The 24,200-nt window shown below is 40.7% G+C and overlaps 4 protein-coding genes across 5 annotated transcripts in view; 2 read left to right on the top strand and 2 right to left on the bottom strand.

The window, feature by feature from the left end:
• gnav1 (guanine nucleotide binding protein (G protein) alpha v1) overlaps nucleotides 1-6,752 on the top strand; it is a 28,662-nt gene extending 21,910 nt beyond the window's left edge. Inside the window, exons 8-10 of one of the 2 annotated variants that reach the window (XR_013792693.1) lie at nucleotides 3,555-3,642; nucleotides 5,567-5,890; nucleotides 6,005-6,752. Coding sequence is in view for 1 of the 2 variants with exons in the window: in XM_079553185.1 (XP_079409311.1) it covers nucleotides 3,555-3,642; nucleotides 5,567-5,757 (279 nt within the window). In the remaining variant the exon portion in view is untranslated. Of the gene's footprint in view, nucleotides 1-3,554; nucleotides 3,643-5,566; nucleotides 5,955-6,004 lie in introns of those variants that run through there. The other variant, XM_079553185.1, reaches the window with a different exon arrangement.
• A 237-nt stretch (nucleotides 6,753-6,989) lies between these two features.
• On the bottom strand, nucleotides 6,990-8,165 carry npb (neuropeptide B). Its single transcript, XM_079553186.1, has 2 exons — nucleotides 7,719-8,165; nucleotides 6,990-7,340 (listed from the first exon to the last, which is right to left on the bottom strand). The coding sequence occupies exons 1-2, from the start codon at nucleotides 7,977-7,979 to the stop codon at nucleotides 7,212-7,214; spliced, it is 390 nt and encodes a 129-aa protein (XP_079409312.1). The 5' UTR covers nucleotides 7,980-8,165; the 3' UTR covers nucleotides 6,990-7,211.
• A 973-nt stretch (nucleotides 8,166-9,138) lies between these two features.
• Nucleotides 9,139-14,394, bottom strand: sgsh (N-sulfoglucosamine sulfohydrolase (sulfamidase)). The gene is made up of 9 exons (XM_079554233.1): nucleotides 14,257-14,394; nucleotides 13,711-13,871; nucleotides 13,348-13,453; nucleotides 12,075-12,427; nucleotides 10,821-10,902; nucleotides 10,522-10,725; nucleotides 10,078-10,241; nucleotides 9,782-9,999; nucleotides 9,139-9,436 (listed from the first exon to the last, which is right to left on the bottom strand). The coding sequence occupies exons 1-9, from the start codon at nucleotides 14,336-14,338 to the stop codon at nucleotides 9,253-9,255; spliced, it is 1,554 nt and encodes a 517-aa protein (XP_079410359.1). The 5' UTR covers nucleotides 14,339-14,394; the 3' UTR covers nucleotides 9,139-9,252.
• A 147-nt stretch (nucleotides 14,395-14,541) lies between these two features.
• On the top strand, nucleotides 14,542-23,410 carry slc26a11 (solute carrier family 26 member 11; the record flags this gene model as incomplete). Its single annotated transcript, XM_079554235.1, has 15 exons — nucleotides 14,542-14,672; nucleotides 15,045-15,206; nucleotides 15,282-15,490; nucleotides 16,449-16,641; nucleotides 16,820-16,905; nucleotides 17,961-18,177; nucleotides 18,342-18,520; nucleotides 18,610-18,682; nucleotides 19,021-19,132; nucleotides 19,204-19,259; nucleotides 20,311-20,451; nucleotides 20,787-20,914; nucleotides 21,256-21,355; nucleotides 21,748-21,881; nucleotides 23,306-23,410. Exons 3-15 carry the CDS (start codon nucleotides 15,290-15,292, stop codon nucleotides 23,408-23,410), a joined length of 1,725 nt encoding a protein of 574 aa, XP_079410361.1. The 5' UTR covers nucleotides 14,542-14,672; nucleotides 15,045-15,206; nucleotides 15,282-15,289.
• Between the last annotated feature and the right edge of the window lie 790 nt (nucleotides 23,411-24,200).

Genomic DNA, 24,200 nt, shown 5'->3' with positions numbered 1-24,200 from the left:
CTGGAGAAAATGTGCTTGGTTAAAATGGGGGGTAAGACGTTAACCAGTGGCTGTTCTGAGCTCCTCCCGAGGTCATACGTATCTAACACCTGCTTTCTTCTCAGTCGCTCGCTAAGCTTAAATCCTCTCATTGCGAAGTTAAAACATTCCCCACCGTGTCTCTACAGCCTCTTTATATTTATGTCTTTATTGAAACAGCCGTGCAGTGAAGGGGAGCAAGAGGAGGGGGGATGGGAGGGGCTTATGGTAGCTCGCATGGAGGATCAGGAAGTGAATCTACTGTGTATTTTGTTTCTTTAAACGGCACCTCTTTGACTAAACTCCGCAATATTATGAGTCAACTACGACGAGTCTGTTTCTCACTGAGAAAATAAAACTAAATGTGTCCCAATCAAAGCTGCAGATTCTGAATTGTTTATTCAGTGTGTGAAACCTCATAATTGGTAAACTACAGGTCAGATTTATAATTTGACCTTTGTCGTTAACAGGCCTAAAAAAAACAACCATGAAACAAATACCCTGCAAAGACATGACCTTGATATGGACAGTGTTGAATAATTGTGACACCGACTGCAAGAACCTTGACCTTTACTGATGTTAAAACTGCAAATAGGTCTGGATCAAGACTGTGGGAACCCAGGGTGCTGAGGGCGGTGGATAGTTTGTGTATTGCAAGTAATATAGCCAATAGGAAATAAGCACAGCAGAAGCTTTTTTTGAGGGCAATCTTGTTCCTCAGCACCCCTTAGCCAAAATAAGTTCCCATGGCCAGGTATCCCTGGTCTGGATACCTTTAACCTCTTACCTCCAGTCTTAACCAAGTGCATTTTAGGTTACAGCCCATAGGCCAGTGTAACGCCTCATTTGAAAGCTAAGACCTACAAAACTGATCTAAACTGATCTTTTTCCTTGCGTTGTTGCTGCGTCGTCATTTTCCTTTTCATCTCTCTTTTTCCACCTTTTGGTCTTTCTTTTTCTTGCTGCTATTTTTGACGCTTTTTCCAAGAAGCTTTTAGAAATTTGGTAAAGCCAATGTGGGCAAGAGGTGAAAGTTTGAGGGCCACAGTTCCGGGTTTTTAGTATGGGAACCTGAATTATTGGCACAATTGCCTTTATTCATAACATAAAACTGGCAGTTTTTATTATTCATTTGCTCTGTGATTTTTCATTTTTTGCTTACAAATAAAGAAAGAGGGATGGAGTTTACATTAAAAAGCGGCTTTCACAACTTCCGGGGAGCAACAGTGATGCCAGACAAAGACTACTCAACTAAAGTTCAGATGCTCTTAAATAAATATACTTTGTTACCGACCACCTAAGCTGATAAATAGTGTTTCCACGCACTTCCGTCCTGCCTCTTCCCTTTGTTAGTCGCTCAAATGAATCACAGAGTTGTAATTAGGTAGCATTTCACAAAGGTGTCTTTTTCCTTCTGCCGTAAAATAGATCACAAACAAGTGATAAAATGCATTTAAACAACCACAAGCTTGTTTGTTTGCACTCAACTCCTTGTCAAGGCCCTCTTTTATCCAGTCACCGTGTAATGGTGCACTTGTCAGAGTCTGTTTGAGCAAAATGGCTTTTCTCTTGATGTTTTCAGCGTTTAAAATTAGGCGCCTATAGCACAAAGGCTTTATAAACGTTACCGCGATGAGTCAAGTGTGAGAGTGGCAGTTTTAGATTGTTGAAACATGCACAAAATTTATACCGCGCTTTTTTTAGTGTGAGTATTGCGTAATATTGAAATGAGCTGCTTCTGTAAATTACCTGGTGAAATTTCAGCGCGCCATCTCAATTGTCACACCTCTTTTTGTTTTAACAGTCTGTGAGGAAATGATGGGTGCCCTGCGGGGACAGTCGACAATTTGTGAGTGCTGTGATCCAGTGGCTAGAGCCAAGTTCACGAACGCGGGTTTTCATCAGCCTTTTTGTGTGCGCAGTGGAAATACCTGAAAAGACACAAATATTTGAATATCTTCTTTGCTAGAATTGGAAGAAAGTGAGAGAAAAACAGTTGTTTCCTTTTCAGTGGACTTAAACCTTAGAGAGCGAGAGAGAGATTACGCCGACATGTTGGCAAACTGTAAATAACGTTCACGTTCATTGTTTTTATTCTCATTTTGTCTGATTTTACTGCACTTTGGTCAACTTGGGCGCTGATAAAGGCTTCATAGATAAATGTTGATTGTTGTTGGTTGATTGATATACAGTCACACTTGTCAACAGCTGTGTTTATTATTGGCACTAAGTTAAATTAAAATGTAAGGCAAAGGCATGCATGAAAATACCACGAAAATTGCTATTATTTGGTGAAATCAAGGCCGTGCGAACCTAGGGTGCTGCGGGCGCTGCAGCACTCCCTGGTGGATAGTTTGCAAACTGCAGGCAATATTAAAGAGACTAGTTGCAAGTTGGTCATTGTATGCTCACTACTGCCACCTCAGGTCTTACATGTACCTGCAGGTTCTATTTTACCACCTTTTTGAGTGACAGTGCAGGATTTTAGAGGCAGTGGTGGTGAACAGGTCTGGGCTCATTCTACACCATAGGACATTGTAGAAACATGTAGGGGGAGGAAAATACTTCATTTTAACATTTTTAAACTCTCTATAGTCCCTTTAATAAATGGGAAATATACACAAAAGTTTTGGGGGTAAATTTTGTCCCTCAGCACCCCCTAAAATATCTTCCCACGGCTCTGGGTGAAATGATACAAGCTAACAATGATAACCTTTGACCTTTTTTTAATGGATTTTGTCTTTTTAATCCAGTATGGCGTCCCCACTCGGTGTGTTGTGACATAATGTGGATTTAACCAATTGGCGCCAATAGTTTCCACGTCTCTCTGTGACTGTAGCGTCTTACCACCGCTGTGAGTGTGGGGGTTGTGAATGGATAATGACCTACAGTGATGCTATGAGCAGCGGTACAAACGCGAGGGACAAGGTTTGAATGAAACAAATCGTAATTTCCTTGTTCAGTACCGGTGACGTGTTTATGTCTCGGTTTACGAGTGCAGCTAGCGCTACCACGGCTAACTGGCTCATTAGACAAAAGTGTTTTATAAATGACTTTTATGTGGGAGTGGATTTGTAACTTTGACCTCAATTAGCTCTGCTCAGTAACTGATCAGTGCTTATTTCACACCTCTGTAACATCTTTATCCTAAACTCGCTCCTCCCCCACATTTATGGAGCCCTTTTTACAGAAGAAACAAGAGAGGACGACAAAGAAAGAAATGAATACAGCACTGTCATCCAAAAATGTTATAACCTTGCCCTTTTGATGTAGAGATTGCGATTGGCTATGAAAATATAAGGGAGAGTCAGGTGATTAAGACATAAAAAAAATAAGAAACAGATGGATTAGGCTTCATAGCATGCAATTGATCATATGTCATATTCTCCTCACGCTCTTCACAGCACAGTAACGATTTTCCCATATTAGGTATATATATATGTGACAGCTAATGTGGTCGTCATCTGCTCCAAATCACCGTCTTTTTGTTGTGATTAATTGTGTCCTTGCCTTCAGCTGTTTCTCTTTTATTGCAGATTTTATTCATGAACAAAATAGACCTGTTTCAAGACAAGGTTTTACACTCGAGTCGACACCTGCGCCTGTTTCTACCGCAATTCAAAGGTACGTGCTCTTTGTGGCGGCGTTTGTCTATCCTCAGCAGTTTGGCCCCACCTCGGTCCAAGCCCCCCCCCCCCTCCTCTTCCTTTCCCGTGCAAATGTCATAAAAATGCTAAAACTCTTGGGACAGGGGTCAGTGGATTGTTTCCATTTCATATTGACATGAAATATGATAGATTGCCTAATACAGCAGTGGCATTTCTGTTTTTGTGAACAGCTTATTTTATTGTAGATTGATCAAATAAATTGGCTCCTTACTATTTTTAGTTGTAGCTTTATATGAAAGGTTTCGTACCCATTTACCCATTTAGCGACCCCATACCTGATTTATTTTTATTTTTTGACTTTGTTTGCTTTCATTGTTTGTAAAGTGGAAATTGTTTGTTATGTCCAAACAAATTTTTAACACATTTTAACATTCCAGTTCTTCATATGGATCAAGGTATCACTTTATTTTATACTCCCCTTAATACATTGTACCTGCCAGATTTTGTACAATGTAATGTGCGATGCAATAATGTGTAATAACTTGTACTTATGGGTTACATACACAATGGAATAAGACGTATTTGTAGTTTGGAGGTACATAATGTAATAAGACATAAGACCCTAAGCCCTAAGTGTCTTACTACGGTACATTATAAATACGCATTATTCCAGCGTATGTACTACATAGGTACAAGTTATTACGAAGCGTAAAATAAAGTGTGACCCGGATGAGAACTTTCGATGCATGTTGTATTTTAACAAATCTCTACTTTTATAATTGACTTTAGGAGGATAAAACTGATTTTTTTTTCCCACTACCACGAAAAATATCAGGTGCAGGGCCTTTAACAGGGACAATGCACTTTAATAAACGTTTCTGCAAATGCACCAGTTTCAGCTACAGAGCTCATTTCCGCTGAAGTCCCCGGGCGTAAAGGTGTAAAATGCAGTGGAATTAAAGTTTAAATTGTTTTCCTTCAATAGACTGTAAAAGTAGGAATTTGTGAACAAAGACATCATCGTTGTCCTCATCCTAGTGAAGAATGTGAATGTTAGAAATGCATTAGAAAAGTTAGGAATGGGTTTGGACCAACTAACGGTTTAAACTTTAGTCGCTTCCTATTTCACAAATAAGGTTTCACCAGGGATTTAATGAACGACCCGTGATGTGCGATGATGTAGATAAAAATAAATAAAGAATCTGGATATATTTTTTAATTTTCTTAATTTCATGCCCTCATATTTTTTCAAACTAACACACAGTGGCAGTGTGTGTTGATTGATTGATTGATTGATTGATTGATTGATTGATTGATTGATTGATTGATTGATTGATTGATTGATTGATTGATTGATTGATAATCAATCAATTTGGTTTTTTGGTTTTGTTTCGGGTTTTATACAGCCCAATATCACAACAGGAGTTGCCTCATAGGACCGCACAAACATTAAGACAATGACACAAAACCAATATAATGTGGAGTTCAAGCAAATGTAGTGTCCAACAGAAGTAATGTCCAAATAAGCGTCAGCAGCAGATGGTGACGAGCCTCAGGGGTGTCCTCGTGAGAGAGATCTCGAGGAGAACCACAGAAGGACAGACAGGCTTTAGATAGACCCAGGGCTGATGGGAGTCTCTCAGACAGGGCCAAGAGTGTGGAAGAAAGTCCAGTCCTTGTTGGAGCTTCACTTATAGTGATATATGAATAGTTTACTATAACTACAACCATTAATATGGTATTCTCTCAAATGATAATGCTATTGGATCTATTGAAATTTGAATGTGTACTTTGAACTGAACCGAAAAGCAGAAATTGTAAAACTTCTCAGAAATAAATAGAAGCAAATAGATATTTTTCCAAAATTCTGCTGCCATAATTTGAGCATGAGAGACATTTGTCAATAATAATGTATTGTTAAACAAGTCTCTTCTTTACAGGTGCGGACTGTGACGTGGACGCTGCCGCTCGGTTCATCGCTGCCATGTTCGTCTCTTTCAACAAAACTCCTGACAAACTCATCTACCATCACTTCACCACGGCAACGGACACCTCCAACATCCAGGTGGTGTTCCAGGTCGTCATGGACACCATCATCAAGGAGAACCTGGAGGCAGTGTCCCTCCTATAACTTCTGCAAATGAACAACTAAAACTATGCACAGATAGACTGTGTCAGTTTGGGACGTGTGGCACATCCCGCTACTTGAACTTCAGAGTCATGAGGAACACAATGAAGATAAGACAGAACTTTATGAAGAAAAAGTAAACTACAATGAGACTGATAAACGTCAGAATTTAGTTGTTTAATTTCAAGAACATTTATCAATAACAGTTTTTTAAAAGTTTTAAAGATCCACTGTGGCTTAAATTTAACAGCTTATGAACGAGATAGTTTTCTCATTGCCACAGTCAGGACATTTACAACTATGATACACACGAAACGCATGCTATTTTTGAGTGGGGCATTTATCAATAGTTTTTCACTTTTCTTGTGTATTGTTATTTATTGAGATGCAGCTACAAACTGCATCTTAAGAGTTGGGCCTAAACCTCGGAAAGGGCATTTAATTTGTCATTATTGTTGATTGCAATTGTTTGTGTCAAATTTATCTCTTGTTGTCCTCCCTCATTCGCGTGGGCAGGACTCAGAGGAAGTTCGGATTTACGGCGTGTCCTGCTCCTCCGCGTGGCGCCCGGTCATGCATACAGCAGTGCTGTGTGTTCCTCTCATCCATCACTGTGTCAGCCCTGCGCTCCTGCGTCACCTGCTCCTCCTAATGAACCGATCATCGCTTTAAAAGCACCACATTCATGTTTGCTCTCTCCTCGCCCTCAAACTCCCCTGAGTCAAACGGTGAAGGAGGGGGACAGTTATTGCCGTGAGGAGACGCGGAAGACACAGAAATAACTATCTAACACTTGAAGATCTCAGATGCAAATGTGCGAGACACCTTTTGGAGTTATTGCTTCAATATATACAGCACAATCATTCTGTTATTGCTCCTAAGGACGGTCTCTATGTGAGTTGTTTTGCTGAGCGGGATCTCATGGCCCCCCTGACAGACTGACAGTTGGATCAGGGTTTCTTCATAGAACAAAAACACATGAACGTTACAGACTAATCTTAAAATAAAAGGAGGGGATTCTCCTGAGTGCCTTAAGGTTTGCGTGTATTCAGTGTTTCTTGTATAATGGTCTCTGAGTGTATTGTTGGCTACTGCTGTCATTATTCATCTCTGTTACATTTCACTTATTGTCATAAATGAACAAAAGACAAGTTATGGGTAATTGTTCGTTTTAATAAATAAAATAAATAAACATCATCTGCTCTGCAGTAGACCTGGACATTTAATAGACAGTGACAGAACAGGAACAACATGTCAGACAAACAAAAATACAAATAAATCTGGAACAATGCTCATCTCAAATGCCTTGTGGTCTTTTCTAAATAGAGTTAACAACCAAACCAAAGGGGACTTTATGGTGTTTCAAATGAGACATTCAGAGTCTGCTCTGGTCCATCAGTGATCACTTCCCGCCGTATGAACCCCATTTTCCGAGTGTCTGCGCGGGTCTGAGAGACTCAGGCGGACAGGCAGTCCAGAGAGTCCAGCGTCAGGAACACGTCCGCTTTGCACTGGAACGTGCCCGTGCCGTCCCGCAGCAGCTCACAGCTCTTCAGGTTCGGGGAGATGTCTTTTACACAAATGGCCTGTCGAGAAAAACACAACATGAACAAGAGGCTACACTTCTGGTTTTTTATATATTCTAGGATACAGGAATGTACTGCATAGTCCATAAAGAAGATGTAACATAGCCTAATGGTGTTACTTTTTATATGTTGGTGCAAATAAGCAAAATAAATGTATAAACTATTTGCGCTGCTCCGGTTAAATGTTGAACACAATCCGTGTGTTCAACATGTGGCACAGTTTCACAAACATTCGCACAGACTAAATCACTGCCACAATCATCATTTACGCACGTTTACGCAACTTTTACGCGCGCCAACCATTCACGTTGAGAAAAACGCACAAAGAACTATTGACCAGTTGTAGGCTACTTATAGTAAGCCTGGACCGTGACTCACCATGCTCTTTAGGATGGAGATCTGTCTGTTGGTTTCAGGGATAACAGTGTTTCCCACTGTCTCGTCGCCCTCTACGAGCTCCTCGGATTCGGCCCTTCGGACGTAAGGTGACCTCCTGATCCCGGAGAGCAGCCCAGAGGCGCGCCCCACCGAGTAGTAGCTGGGTCCGGTAGACTGCTTGTACCACGCTTCCACGGACTGGACGGAGATGAGGAGGGACACGCACACGCACACCACCGCAAGCCGCATGGATCGATCCATTGCTCTGTTTGGACACTTCTTGGAGACGCACAGTTTCCCTTTCTGCTCCGCTCTCAGGTGCACTTTGAGGGTTTGCTGGAGGCTTGGGAAAACTTTGTGCGGCTTATATAGTCTGTTGAACGCCACGCACACTATTGTGACCCTGGACGTTCGTCAAATCAAAAGGGAGGTGGGCGGATGATGATCGGCGAGAGGAAAAGAGACCAGAGGGGGGGGGGAGACATATAGAAACGTCAAAGCCTCTGACGTGCAATGAGGTAAAAGTGAAATGGATTAACGCTGCGGCCCGAGATGCGAGTGTTAACATTTGATGACATTTAAGCCCATTAAGAGTAGCCTACTATGTTTACAGGGTACTTTATAGTCTTTATATTATCCTTTATGATACAGCAGTCATTGTATTTCATTGATATATTTTTTTATTTACTCATTTCCTTATTACCTTGTAGAAGTTTCCAGACCTCATTTCTCTATATTGTGGGTTACACTTTATTTTACACTAATTGATACATTGTACCAAACTAAATTGAGTAAAATGTAATCTGCTTTGTAACCATTTATAATAATTTGTACCTTTGTAGTACATACATATTACATTATGTACCTCCAAACTACAGAAGCCATAAGTACAAGTTACTACAGATTGTTACAGCACATTACATTGTACTAAATTTGGCAGGTACAATGTATCAACGGTAGTAATAAATAAATAGCAAACATTTTTCCTAATTCATTTTATTTTGCATGCCCTTATTTATTTTATTACTATTTTATGGTTCAACATGGAACTATTAGAAAAATGAGTCTGTGAAGATTGGGGAAAAAAAGATGATCTGATTATTACAGATTTATGATTACTCCACATTAAGCCAATTTACGTCTCACTTTAAAGTCTGTCAGTGAGGAATAACAGTTGTTTTTCTTCAAACAAGCCTTATCCCTCATTGATGTACAGACCCCTGAGGTCATGCATCATCAGTTCAATTGGGACATGCGTTAGTTAAAAAAACAATTAGACACAAAATGGCTCTTATATTTGTTTGTCTTTTTCAGATGTTGTTTTTCTACTATTAAAAGGTTAATGGGTATAAACAAGAGGCTGGAAAATACTAAAATGTACAAAGATTGATTTGTACAATGAAAAGATGAAATCACTGTTTATTCAACCAACAAAGAGCGCACTTAGGTAAAGCTATCAAACTTCAATCTGTCCCATAAAAAATAATATGTGTATAGACGTCACATTGATTATAATATGGTACATTATGGTCCATTAAAGGCCATTGTGGAGTGGCCTGCAGTGCGGCTCGAGCTTCTCTTCCAGGACATAGTCTGGTCCACAGACCCAGGGGTCCCCTGTCGCCCACTGCCACTTCATCAGCATCTGCCTCAGGCTCTGCAGCACAGCCCCGTGTGCAGCATCAGACGCCAAGTTCCTTATCTCCAGAGGGTCCAACCTGCAACAAGCACGTCTTCTTTTATTGGTTTTGTAAAAGATATCAAAGAGATCTTGGCTTTTTCAGTCTGTATTAGAAGCAGGTGTATAGACGGAAGGAATTAAGAGACAGACAAAGAGGATGACATGAAGAGCACCGTGGAACCAGTCTGAGTCACAGAGACACTGCAATTCACACTGCAATTCCAATTTAACAAGGCTCTGCCTCTTAATTTTACTGATTTATGATTAAATAATTTACACTATTGTACTGGCCCACTATATAGATAGCACGTTAACTAGACATTCACCCCCAGTTTGGGTTTGATCTGCTCAGAAGAGGTATTGTACAGACATTGGGACAGACCTGGTGTCATACAGCTCCCAGCGCTCCCTGTAGTAATACTGCTGTAAGGTTTTGAACCAGTGGGTGGGCGCTCCAACCATGGTCCGATTTAGGATGTCCTGAAAGGTGGGGGACACGTAGAAGTCCTGGTCAATGGGAAAAGGCATGCGATAGTGGTGGTTGTGAAGAAGGTGATAGTTCCCCTGATGGACAGAGCGCATTGGATAGAACATCGTCACCTGAAAGAGAAAATTAGATTGAATATGAGCACTGTGTGATTTTGAGGAGCTATTAAACTTAATTAATTAATAACAAACCTCATGTAGGGACTGGCTGGCGAACACAGTGTCCCAGTTGCCAGGCTCTCTGACCAGAGCAGGAAGTAGCGAGCGCCCTGTGAGGTGTACCAGTGCAGAGCTACTGGGCAGGCTATAGGACGGGTACGGGACAGAAAGCCAGTCCAGAATAGTGGGAGTAATATCTGCAAATAAACATTTTGAGAGATACATGTTACTTTGAAAGTGAAACTTGCACAAACTGAGAAGTTATACATAATTTCACCATGTACATGACAGCTTAGAGTTTGCAAACAACTAACATATCATCGATCTATCAAACGAACCGACAAATTTACAGGCTGAGATGTTGTTTACAATATATGCAGATATTTCCTTTGAACACTCAGCTTAGAATTTTGTAAAATACAATACTCTATAATACCAATAAAAACCTGTTTATCTTTCTCTTCTGGTTCCTCTTACCGAGCAGGCTGACGTAGGCCTCACTCGTCTGCCCCCATCGCTCCTTGTGCTCTGGAGATGACACCAGCATGGGCTCTGCCGTCCCGGACCGATACAGGTTTGTCCTCCCATTTGGGAACGGGATGCCATTATCCGAACTGTATAGGACCAGAGTGTCGTTCTCATAACCGGCTTCTCTGAGCTCCTGGAGAACCAGACCAATGCCTACAGGGAAATTAAAGCCACATGGAGCATATTTTGATTAGTTGCATGTTTTTCTTCTCTTATCAAATCTAATTGTGCATTTGAAGATTGCATACCCTGGTCAAGTCGACTCACTGTAGTGTACTGTGCAGCTAAGTCTGCTCGAGCCGCCGGCGTGTCTGGAACAAAAGGAGGAACCTGTGAAATGAAATAAATAAATTAACGCCCTTATTTTGAACTGTAAAAATAGAGAACTAAAAGAACTAAGACAATATAACCTACTGAAAGACTGATGGCGTAATTATATAACACTATGGTCTACAAAGTGTATATTTATCGTGGCTTGAACATATTTAGCAGCATGTAAAAGGAAAAGACGATAAGGTGCATGCAAGAGATTGGCGATAGTAAGGTTGAATGATTTTGGAAAAACATTTCATTGTAATTATTCTGACTTGTTGTAAGAACTGGATTCAGTTCACAGTGCACATGTTAAAGGAATAGGCCACCGTTTTTACATACTGAGATATGTTCTTACCTCACTTTAGTCGAGTTAATATATCCCCGTCTGGTCTTTGTCCGTGCGCTCTGCCAGGCAAACGGAGCACATACGCAGCCTCTCCCACATGTCACATAGCTCCAAAAAAGCTCACGATAGAAGCTACCAAGCTCTTCCACGTGTTCCCTATTTAAATAAAGTTACGTGAAGTGTTTTCATGCGAAGTATATTTACACAGAAATGTAGCACGTCGATTTTATAAGCAGATAAAAAGGGGGACTATATTGTGAGGCGTAATGATACGAGGAGCAAAACGTCCGCGCAGTAACTCCTAAAGACTTCCCCCGCTCACTTCCGTCAATAACCTTTAGGAGTTACTGCTACTGCTTTTTATCTGCTTATAAAATCGACATGCTACATTTCTGTGTAAATATACTTCGCATGAAAACACTTCACGTAACTTTATTTAAATAGGGAACACGTGGAAGAGCTTGGTAGCTTCTATCGTGAGCTTTTTTGGAGCTATATGACATGTGGGAGAGGCTGCGTATGTGCTCCGTTTGCCTGGCAGAGCGCACGGACAAAGACCAGACGGGGATATATTAACTCGACTAAAGTGAAGTAAGAACATATCTCAGTATGTAAAAACGGTAGCCTATTCCTTTAAAAACATTTGAGAGAACACTGTAATATTAAGTCAACTAATATGTAGCCCAGAAACTGTGTGAGAAAGGTTTTAAATGACAGTAGGTTCATATAAAAAAAAAAGGATACTTTGTTCTCTGCTCTATCTAAAGTACAGCCTTTACAATTTTGCTGCGCATTACGTGGGTGGTCAATATGTCACCTCTGGTCCATTCACGTTACTTGCCTTGACTTGCTCCGGTGTGTAGTGCTGCGGCGTCCAATCTGGTATCCTGCCCATTCCCTTCTCCCCATTTCCAAACTTCTCGCAGAACGCTCCGTACTGAGGCTGCGAGTGCCCACATCTGTGCGTGTCGTGAAAAGCAACATAGAGGAAAAAGGGCCTTTCGGGGTCCTCGGCAGTTCTGTCATTGTTCCCGTTTTGTTCTTCCTCTTTATGAGTCTGGAAAAACTTTCGCACCAAGAGTTTAATACGAGTGATGTTTCTCCCGACCTGAAGCACTGAGTTGTTCTCCTCCGTGTAGGCGAAATCGAAGGGGTACACAGACCCTGGTCCCACGTGTTTCTTGCCGATTATCCCTGTGCAAATGGGGCGACCAGTAAGGGTTCATTATTAGGTCTGTCATGATAACACATTTCGAAGTATGATATGTTACAGCAGAAATGTTGCAATAGAAGCTACAGAACTATTCAAGTTGTAAATCAGCTGCAACAGGAACGCTTTAGGACTAGTGTGATGGATTGTGGTTACAGTAACCTCTTAACCCTCTTAACCCTCGCCTGAACCAAGGATGTTTTCTCCAGTTTGGCTTTGCTTAAATCTAAAAGCTTCTTGAAAAAAGTGTCTACAAAACAAGGATGAAAACACAAGGAGGATACGACAAAAAAAAGCGACAAAACAGCTATAAGAAGGCGACGAAAGAGGAACAAAAATGTGCCGGAAAAGCAACAGTAGCTAAATAAAAGAGCAACAAAATCGTGGCAAAAACCCAACCAAAAAGTGACAAATGAGCAACAAAAAAACACTTAAAACATGTGACAAAAAATTAGAATCACTTTTGTAGGCCTTAGCTTTCAAATGAGGCATTACACTGTTGCTCTACAGCCGAGAAGCTTTTAGAGGAAAGCCAAACTGAAGAAAATGGGCTCGGGAAGAGGTTAAACAATTACTGGAACAGACACATTACAAACTACAGCGTAATTGTATCATCTCAAATCTATGGCGGATCATTCAAAATATTTTCCAGATTGTTTACTCACAAGTATTGAGAGCAAAGGGAATGAGTTCCCCAAAAAGAAAGATGAAATTAAGTCCTATTGAAGATCATTTTATTCCACCTGAAGCCTTAAAGTAAGTGCTTCATATATTTAATATAACTGCAATAAATTGGAACCACAAGAGCAAATACTGAACCTAAAAAATAATTGTTCATATATCCACAACAAACCCTGAGCCATTACTATTTTCTCAAGAAAGATCATGAGTCTGAGTCACTGACCTGTATGTATGTTGGCTTCACTGAGAAGCAGGGGCAGACTTTGCACGCCATCGAATGAGTTGAAATGATGGACGCCCTGGTGAAGGCCATACATGCCATTCTGGTGCTAAAAACAAATCACACCTCAAAATAACAAAGTAAAGTATAACAATGAGAGGGTCAAAAGGGTGTTGTCTTGTACATCCGGTTTGCTTGTTTATTTGTCTGTTATAAAGCTATATTAATCAAGTTGAAATGTTGATTTAGTTGATTTATGAGCACTGTTTTCTATATAATGCCCTGCAAGTATTGGCAGATGTCAAAGCAGATTCAATACTCATGTCAAGATAAAGTATAATCAGTGAGGTCGTTGTTGAGGGGTACCTGAGGGAGGCCAGTGAGGATGGTGGAGCGGCTGGGCGAGCAGCTGCTGACAGACGTGAAGGCGTTGTTGAAGAGCAGGCTGCGTTTGGCCAAAGAGCGGAGGTTTGGAGTGTGCACCACTGAGTTATTGTACACCTCTGTCTCAAAACCAGCGTCATCGGCTGAAAGACAAACAACAAGCTGATGTCTAGCAGCTGTGGCTAGAGTTCTAACTAGACATTCAGGATTTTAACTATACACAGACATGTTCAGCTTCAGTGTCTTATGATTAGACAAGAGTCAGACAACAATATGTATTTTTTCCTACATAAACACTCAGCTGTTAATTAAGGAGGTATTAAAAAGATGCAGGGAACATAAAGTCAGTAAATGTGTATGGGGGAAAAAAAACTATAAATTCTATCCAGACAAAACAGTAAATTGTACCACTGCCCAAATCTTACTGATTTTATTGAGCTGGTGGCATAACACAAGGCCTCAGTAAAGTCACTGAGCAGAACCAAAAGGTTTATGTAACATTATAGCATAATGATGTTGTCCACGCACCAATAATCAGAAGCACGTTTCTCCTCTTGGTTTGAGCTGTGCGGGGTAAAAGCAGAGTGAGGGAAAGTAGCTGAAGAAGCATGGTATGAGCGAGGCTTTTTCTCGATTCACACTGGATACATTATCATGTCAAAGTAGCATTTATTCTGTAGTGGAAATGCCCTCGAAATTAAAACTAAAACTAAAGTTATAAGTGTAACAAAAGAAGTCCCGAAGTTGAAGCGTGTCCTGCTTCCGGAAACATGGCTAACCCCGCCCACTCTCAGTCATATGACAGATACCACGTGACGAGCCAGCAGCCGACTGTTTCGGATGTGGGTTTTGACAGATGGGCTTCTGTAAGGGGAACTTGAATAAAACATCCAAAAATCACTGCTGAATCTCTGAGTATTGCAGATCTAAAGACACCGGACGAGGTAAATTAAAAGTTCATCCGCGGTTTATTTTAATTTGATAAACTTCTGTTGACAGGGTTGTTAGTTTGGTTTTATTTTAGATAAGGAAGGCATTGAATCACACTGGAGATCTTCTGGCTTCGTTTTAGACACACACACACAATCATGGTGGTGCTGTTGGTGGTAGAAGGTTACAGTTTCTAAAGCCTCATGCATGTATCTTCATTGCGGGAAATTACACAGATAAACTGGTTTTCCTTTGGACAGGAACTGATCATCTGATGTCAAACCAGAAAAGTAACTTTTTGTTGTATGTATTGTGACTTCGCATGTAATTTCTCTTCGAGTGACATTTTATGTTTGCACTGCCTTTTGTGATCTCTCTCTCTAAAGGTAGCACAACATGGAGCTCTTAATATCCCATCTACCCCACTTCAGATGTTTGGAAAAAATGTGTGTAACATGTTAGTGGACATCATTGAATTAATTTGTGGGAAATGCTGTTGGGTGGAGGAACCATTTACTGTTAAAGAAGAACATTTGAGTTGAACTTTGGTGAGTATGCTCTAGATCTTTCCTCTTGCTGCATGTTTATTTGATTATGTAAATCATTATCTCCTCTTGTTAGAGCCGGTGTAATGGAGCCTTTACTGGGTTCAGCGTCTGCCCCGCGTTGCTGCTCCTTTAGCACAGTGAAGTCATGGCTGCCCATTCTGTCCTGGCTCCCAAACTACAACCTCAGATGGCTTCAGATGGATGTCCTGGCAGGGCTCACTGTGGGGATGACAGTTGTCCCTCAGGCTCTGGCCTACGCCGACGTGGCTGGCCTCCCTGTGCAGGTCAGCACAGAACAACAGTAATACTGCAGTAATTACAGTATAGTAAGCAGGGGTTCACGTTAACAATGGCTAACTAGCAGAATCACTGATAGATTCCTCTTTTGGCTGATTTATCCATCCATACATTTTTTTCCATACATTGCACCAGCCCCTTATGGCTCCTCCTGCAGGTGGTGAGTCCACAGAAGGGCGGCCTCATGGTTAAAACCAGGCCTATTGGTCTCTCATGAGGGGCTTCTCAACCGCTCTTTGTCTGACCCGTTACCTAGGACCTGTTTGCCATAGGAGACCCTACCAGGGGCACGAAGCCCCCGACAACATAGCTCCCAGGATCATTGGGGCGCTCAAACCCCTCCACCACGTTAAGGTGGCGGTTCCAAGAGTGTGGCTAATTTATGCAAGATTTATCTTTAATTATCAATGTTATTGAAATGTTATTGTTGATATATTAGTGTGTTCATTTGTTTTGGTGATGATTAACACAAGTAAGGAGGGAAAGTCAATGTCAACCCCTGATGTTGTAAGAAAACCTCCTGACTAATAGTGTCGCAATCACTGGATATTCTATATTTGTTTCCATGTTTGGAGATTTAGTCCAGTTTTATCCCTGATCTTTTTATTATAACACTGATTTCAGTGCAAGCATCTCATTGGATAGTTTTCATTATTAGCACCATTTACTACAGTTTTCATAGAGGTTATATACTTTTTAAATCTTAAAAGAAATGAAACCTCAAACTTGCCACTCAATTTGCTGCTGTTGCCGTGAGGGAATGCTAACTGTCATGCTGTTGCTACGTTATGACATCATACTCAATATTGTTCGTGACTTTTTAAGTGTGTTTTACTGTAAAACACTTATCTGACTGCATAAATTAGCTGAATATCCAAGCCAATAAGTAGATTTTCAACCCATCGCCAGATTCCTGCAAAACTGCATTGTCTTTTACACCTACAGTTCGGCCTGTACTCCGCCTTCATGGGGGGCTTCATCTACATGTTTCTGGGGACCTCTAAAGACGTGACCCTGGGCCCAACGGCGATCATGTCCCTCCTGTGTTTCTCTGTGGTGGGAGGAGAGCCCCACAGAGCCGTCCTGCTCAGCCTGCTGTGTGGAATCATCCAGGCGACCATGGGCCTCCTCAGATTAGGTGAGGGGTCGCAAAGTTCATGTGGACCCACTGATGCAACTGAACCACATAACCGTCTTTAACCAGACACAAGGTTTACTCTGTGTTGTGATAATAAATACTTCAATCAGTTTTCCTTTTTGAATTACTTAGAAACAGATTTTTGATAAGCAAGCATACTGTGTGTTTTCCCCTGCAGGCTTTCTCCTGGACTTTATTTCCTATCCCGTCATAAAAGGCTTCACGTGTGCAGCCGCAGTAACAATCGGCTTTGGACAGGTCAAGGTGAGTGTAAAAAGGTCTCTCACGATGCAACGTCAGCATTAGTCCTGTCAACTTGAAACAATGGGACTTACATTTTTTTTGACACTTGAAAAGACCACTTGAACAGGGCCGGCCATAGCCAGTTCAGCGCCCTTGGCAAGATTGAACTTTTGAATTATTATTTACATGCACAAAGCCTTTTTATGAATCTTCTTTTTCCCAATCCTTTTGGACACACTTTGGATGTGGGAAAGGCTAGTTTTATTTTATTTTATTGTGATAATCATTGTTAAATTTTATTATGATTATCTATTAATTAAAAAATAAGTATGAACATGTGCTTTATGAAACATGCACACACAACAGAAGCACATTTTCACCTTGATGCTACACGGCCAGGGAGAGGTCGTTTGAAAGAATGAATTCTCTAGTTTCCAACACAGAAGACGCAAATGTCTCTATCACTTTTGGTTCCAAAGTTATGTCAGAATATCGGCGATGTTATAGATGGCGGGTGCATGGGGTCAAAAAACTAAGCAGTTGGTGCCTTAGGCCGCCTGGGTCACCTATTTCCTGCACTTGAACATCTTCATGGTTCTGATTTATTAGGCAATAGGTCAATATTTTGTTCTCAAACGTGATTTAGTTGGAGAGACTGAAATCGCGCTGCACGATTTTACAAAAATATGCTGTTTTCTTGACTAGTATTGTGATGAGATTTTTTTTTCTTTTTCCTAGACATGTTCAGAGGCAGTAACATTTTAGAGAAGACTGAAAGATGAACTGCTTAACTAATACAAGAATCACATACATTTCTACACTGCAGGGTTAGATCTGGAGGCAGTTTTGTTGTTGTTTTCAGAGAACAATAAATCAACTTCAGACTTAGTGAAAATTTGCAATTAATTAAGTGCAACCGTAGTGCAGAAAAATTACAATTAGGTATTTTCTGTAGCCCTATCAGCCTCTAACCTAAGACAGAACATTGTGACCTAAGAAAACAGAAGAGCTCTTACTGTTTTGCCTGATTGATGTTTAAATTACAGTATATATATGCATTTGACTCCCCTTTACAGAACATTTTGGGACTGCATGGCGTCCCCACCGAGTTCGTCCTGGAGGTTTACTACACATTCGCCAAAATCCCGGAGGCCAGAGTGGGTGACGTGGTGCTGGGGCTTCTGTGCCTCACTTTTCTGATCACTCTCACTTTGATGAAGATGACTCTGCCTTCGGACGACGCTCCGACCTTCACCAGAGTGGCCAGAAAACTCATCTGGGCTGTTGCTACCAGTCAGTGCATAAGCATTTCCATAATTGCTACCCATTTGTAAAAGCTCTAAGTAGTAAGAATAACATTACGACTTCAAACACACTGCAGTGAACGTCTGACCCAGCCATTGCGATTTGTCCGTCGTCAAACTTTACAGTATATTGTGCTCTTGTTTTTTTCTCAGTGCGTAATGCGCTGGTGGTCGTGGGTGCCACCGTCGTGTCATTTTCCTGGGAGGCCTTCGGTCACCACGTTTTTACTATCACAGGGGAAACTGCTCAGGGACTGCCCCCCTTTAAACCCCCTCCTACATCCGATACCACAGCCAACGGCACCAATGTCACGTTTGGAGAAATCGTAGAGGTAGATGAAGAGGACAGAATGTGTTCAGATTTTAATGGTCAAAGACTGTCCTTGTGACTGGTCTTTTTTCTATGTGTTTTTTTGTGTAGGACTTCGGAGGTGGACTTGCTGTCATTCCTTTCATGGGGTTGTTGGAGAGCATTGCAATTGCTAAAGCATTTGGTGAGTTGTTGACAAAACATTTCAGTTTGTTTCGTAAGGTTTTTGCTCACATTCATTTAGAGCAGGGATTTACAGCAGGTGAGACTTGAATCCGTGGATGATTGTGGCCAGATTCAACTTTAGTGCTAATTTTATCTCTAGTATATTGAGAAAGAAATGTGTTATTAATATTAGGCAAAGATTTCATGGGCTACATACCTTAAGTAAAATCAAGATCAGATTTAGTCCAGGTTTAGTCCTGGTTTGGACCGAGTTTAGTGCTGATTTAAGCTCATCAGTTTCGATTGCCAGTTATTTGCTGAGATTATATTAAATTCACTTTTCACATCCTGTTTCAGGCAGTCAGAATGGTTATCGAATAGTCGCAAACCAGGAGCTTTTGGCCATCGGTCTCACCAACATCATGGGCTCGTTTGTGTCAGCCTACCCGGTGACAGGCAGCTTTGGCAGGTATGACCACAGACATGACTATATGATAAACCAGACTAGCCCTCTTTAATAATATTGTTGCTCCTGTGTAGGACAGCCGTAAACTCTCAGACTGGTGTGTGTACACCAGCAGGAGGCATCATCACCAGTGAGTGCTTTGCTTTCCTCATTTGTAGCTCAAGGTCGCCCTCTTGTGGTCCTTTATAAACAAGACAACTTTTAGACCCGTGAAGTGCTGGATACAATAAACAAGTTCCTGCACATAAACTGCATTTGACTGTGTTACCATGTTGTGGGTCTTTAATTATTGAAATATGTTTATATTGGAAGAAGGTCCTTAAAGCCACATGTTTATTAATGTTTTTTTTTCTTTCTACAATTCAAGCACCTGTGCGAGATCATCATGCATTATATGGGCTCTTAATCAGCATAATGAAAATCTAACAGATGACGGACTAACTGCATAAACTAGTTTGGAAAACTTTTAATTTACAATATGAGTATACTTAAAGGTGCATTATGCAACTTTTTATGTGGGAAAATTATTGGCCATTGTTATTATGTAAATAATAACTGTAAAAAATGAAACTATAAGACTGAAAGGGCATGTGTATGAAGATACAATTTAAACTATGATAAAGACAACCATAATTTGGCATAGAACAACAGTGTGAGTGCATTTACATATGTGCAGGTGCATTGAGTGTTAGCAGCAGATATGAGAGTGGACACACCGTAGTGCCATAGAGTGCAATGTTTGACCTTGTAGTCCATCACAGTTGGACTATGACGCTCCAGGATCAATTGTTTGGAAGGTTTTCACGGCTGACAGACCCTCTCACCAGAAAATCTACAAAACAATTGATCCTGGAGCGTCTTTGAGACCACAGTGATGAAAAGTGAAGGTATCATGCTGACCACTCATACAGCCGCTGGGTCACTACAAGGTCAAATACTCACAAATATCAACTTTTTTTATTCCACATAAAAAGTTGCATAATGCCCCTTTAAAGAAACATGTTATATTATTTACAGCTTGAAGATTTTTTACTTCTGACCCAACACAATACATGCACAATAGCAAACAAACCTAGCTCAAGATCTGGACATAGTTCTCCAGGCGCTGCACTACTTTCACTGTCAATGATATGAAAGTTAGAGATGATTATTAAATGGTCATATATTTTCTCTGTGTCCAGGTTCAATAGTGCTGCTCTCTTTGGCCTTCCTCATGCCCGCCTTCTGCTACATCCCAAAGGCCTCTCTAGCTGCTGTGATCATCTGTGCTGTGGCTCCGATGGCTGACTACACCGTTGTGAAGAAGATGTGGAGGATCTACAGTAAGCTTCTGTTTGCATTAGAGTTTGTCACTGCTGGTTTTCTCCATCATTTTCAATACTTTTCTCAGGCACAGTATTACAAGCTGTCCCGTATTAAACTTGTTTTTTACTGTTACTCACACATCACTTAAATGTTCACTAATTGTTTTTTAATCACCATGATGCACCTCATGTGTCTGGTTACCTAATTTTAAATGCAAGATGGATTTCACTCTATTATGAGTTCACAAAATAGGTACAGCCCCTTAAAGGCGTCACAACCATTAACAGCTGTAATTCAAGAAACCAGGCAATAATCAAAATCATATGCCTTTGTTTGGTTTGTGTTTATACAGAGCTGGACCTGTTGCCTTTTGGAGTGACTTTCCTGGTCTGTTTCTGGGAGGTGCAGTACGGCATCATCGCTGGTGTGGCCATGTCTGGAGCCCTGCTGTTGTACAACACAGCAAGACCAAAAATAAAGGTTTTGATATGTTTATTTACCCTGTATTAACCTCTTACTATATTTGTAATAAGAAAAGTACTGCATTAATTACCCACTTAGAAAATACTAAACCAATGGAGACTTTAAAAGAAGCTGGTCTTGGATGTATTAATAGTAGTGACCCAGAAGTGAAGGAGTTGTTAAAGTTGTTGTATGCATTTCATATTGTTTTGCCAAGAGTAATTCAATGGACGAACGTATCTGCTCAAAACAACCCTTTTGTTCCAGGCATTACCTGCTTCTATTCTTTATAAATGGTTTGGTTCTGATTTTAAATGGTCATTGAATAGCAGAACCAATGGTCTTTCTGTTCATTGCAGATCCTTGATCACGACACTTTGGTTTTGGAGCTGAGGAGTGGAGTGAGTTTTCCTGCTACAGAGTATCTGAGCCACTTCATACACACAATGGCTCTGCAAGGTAACAATGAGAGAAAAATAATCTAGTCATCCTTATAAAACTTTATAACTGGGGTGAATTGCCGTAATCTTGGCCAATAAATCTCTTATCAAACACAGAGGGCGCAGAGGCTTTTATCTTGTTCTATATTTACCTTATTCCGGAATTTCCTGTTAGTTGGACTAGACTAGTCCAAATCAGTTACTACATGAATGCAAAGCTGGGCGGGGTGGAATGAGATGAATACAAAGTAGAATCTAATAATAGAAACTAATAAAGCATTACAAAACGTTTTTATCATTATAATTAATAAGTCAATGAATAAGCAAGGTCAAATCAAAATGCTATACAACCATCTTTATCAGCTCAAGATTTAACTTTGATTGTTAAGTATTATTTCTAATTTTTTTCAGGATCTCCGCCTCGGTCGGTGGTGCTGGACTGTCATCATGTCAGTGTGATCGACTACACGGTGGTCACTGAGCTGGCAGACCTGCTGCGCCAGTTCAAAGCACAGGGGGTGCGACTGGTCTTTGCCCGGTTAGAGGTACGAGACCCCACTGGTACACACTGCACTACATTGATGCTATTGGGCTAATCTCTTAAAGGAACAGGCCACTGTTTTTCCATTCTGAAATATGATTACCTGAGCTTAGATGAGATGATACATACCCGTCTGGTCTGTGCGCGTGCCAGTGGAAGAGCTTGGTCACTTCCTACTTCACCCCCGTTTGGAGCCATAGGAATATACTGGGAGAGGCCAAACGCTAGCAACATCTTTGGTCTTTTTTCATTGACTGAGGGCACACAGTTCTTCCATACTGTGATATGTTCTTACCTGAGCTTAGACGAGATGATACATACCCGTCTGGTCTGTGTGCGTGCCAGTGGAAGAGCTTGGTTGCTTCCTACTTCACCCTTGTTTGGAGCCATAGGAATATACTGGGAGAGGCCAAATGCTGACTACATCTTTGGTCTTTTTGTATGACTGAGCGCACGGACAACGACCAGACATGTACGCATCAACTCGTCTAAGCTCAGGCAAGAACATATCTCAGTATGTAAAAACAGGGGCCTGTTCCTTTAATACTGTGTCGGCTCCATGATGTCGAGGAAAATAGATTATTTTCAAACATATATGCGGTCCTGTCGACAGATGGGTTTTCCTGTAATGAAATATGAAGACTTAACCCATATGTAATACCTTTGTTGCTAGTTTTTGGGACATGTGACTGATGACATGTGGGCAGTGGTTTTCAAATGGTGGGTCAGGAGTTAGAGTTGATTATTTGCTTAGTTTTTGATCAATAACATGGGAAATACTGCATTCTGAAAGTACTATTACTTTTATAAGATAAAGCAAAAATATTCTTATAGAAGAGGCCAGTTCGATTAAATTATTGTTTTTATTTGAGTGCTGGCATGAGATATAAAGTAAAAGGTGGAGAACTTGACTTGGATTCTAAAAATGGTTATCGATTAACGGTTATTGAATTGTGTTAAGAGCCATAAAATCTTTGAAAACAGAAGGCAGCAGTTCATTGAATTATTACATTATCACATTAAGGACAGAATGCTCCTTACTGTTCAGGGAAATTAGATAATGTTGGGCCATAGACTTCTGTATAATGGTTAACACACAGCTTTTTATTATATGGTTGAAATTATTTTTACTATATTAAAGGGGCTAGATGCAAGTTAGCCATTTTATACTCACTACTGCCACCTCAGGCCAAATGTGTAACTGCGCCTTCTATATTAAGCTCGTGCATGACGGCAATTCGACCCGAAGTGACACCTTTTCGAGTGACAGTGCAGGATTTTAGAGGCAGTTGTGGTGACCAGGTCTGAGCTCGTTCTACACATTAGGACATGGCTGGAACATGTAGGGGGAGGAAAATACATAATTTCAACATTTTTAAACTCCCTATAGTCCCTTTAAAGCTAACTGTTGATTACGGTCTGTTTTAGCCCTCGGTTTTGAAGGTGCTGCTCGCCGCTGATCTCGAGGGTCTGAGGCACAAAGACAGTGTGGAGGAAGCTCTTCAGGATTCAGAAAACCTTCACTCAGACTGACCACCCCCGTGCACAGGTGCAGTCCACAAGGAAGAGAACCTGGACCATTTTTAATCTATATGGCCTTAACTCGTAACTCTATCTCCAGTATTTACCGGATCTAGTTTACAGCAGCCAAACCACGCCCACTTCTCTTGCCACCAGAGACTTCAACATTCTGCCAATCATTAAGGACTTCTTTGCACTTGGACGGAGAAAGACTTTTAAATGTCCTTTTTTAACCTTTTAACTGGATTGTTTTTATAAAGAGACCAAACTCTGTCATTATTGTTGTTTATCTTTGTAAAAACATTCAAAACAGGGACTGTGCTATTTTCTATGATTAACGGGTGATTTCAAGACACTAATTAACACATGTTCAATGCATTTTTTAAAAACAGTTAATTGCTCAATAAATGTTTTAAATTGAATAAACATTGAGAGTAATTTACTTTACACGAATCACATGTAAGATAAAAACATAAGAGAAAAATATATATTTGTCCCGCAATGAGGAAATACCATTTACATCAAGTAAAGCTGTAAAGAAAAGAGAATTTTAAAGTAGCAAAGACAGGGTTTATACAGGTCATTGCTGACATGGTTTATTCCATTTTGAATGCCAAAATACTATATTTTAATGCCACAAACTCAGGAAAAAAAGGACACGTTTCCTTTCTGAGAATTTGCAAACATTTCATCAAAGAAGTAAGATTATCGGACCAAACAGGCAACTTGTAGGTAAAAGAATGTGGTCAGTTTAGGTCAAAACTGCAGCTGAAGATGTTTTAGAACATTATTTTGCTATTTT

The sequence above is a fragment of the Gobius niger genome (genome assembly GCF_951799975.1).
Source record: "Gobius niger genome assembly, chromosome: 3".
Classification (NCBI taxonomy): domain Eukaryota; kingdom Metazoa; phylum Chordata; class Actinopteri; order Gobiiformes; family Gobiidae; genus Gobius; species Gobius niger.
The sequence above is the reverse complement of the archived record's forward strand: the minus strand, read 5'-3'. Positions and strand labels throughout refer to the sequence as shown.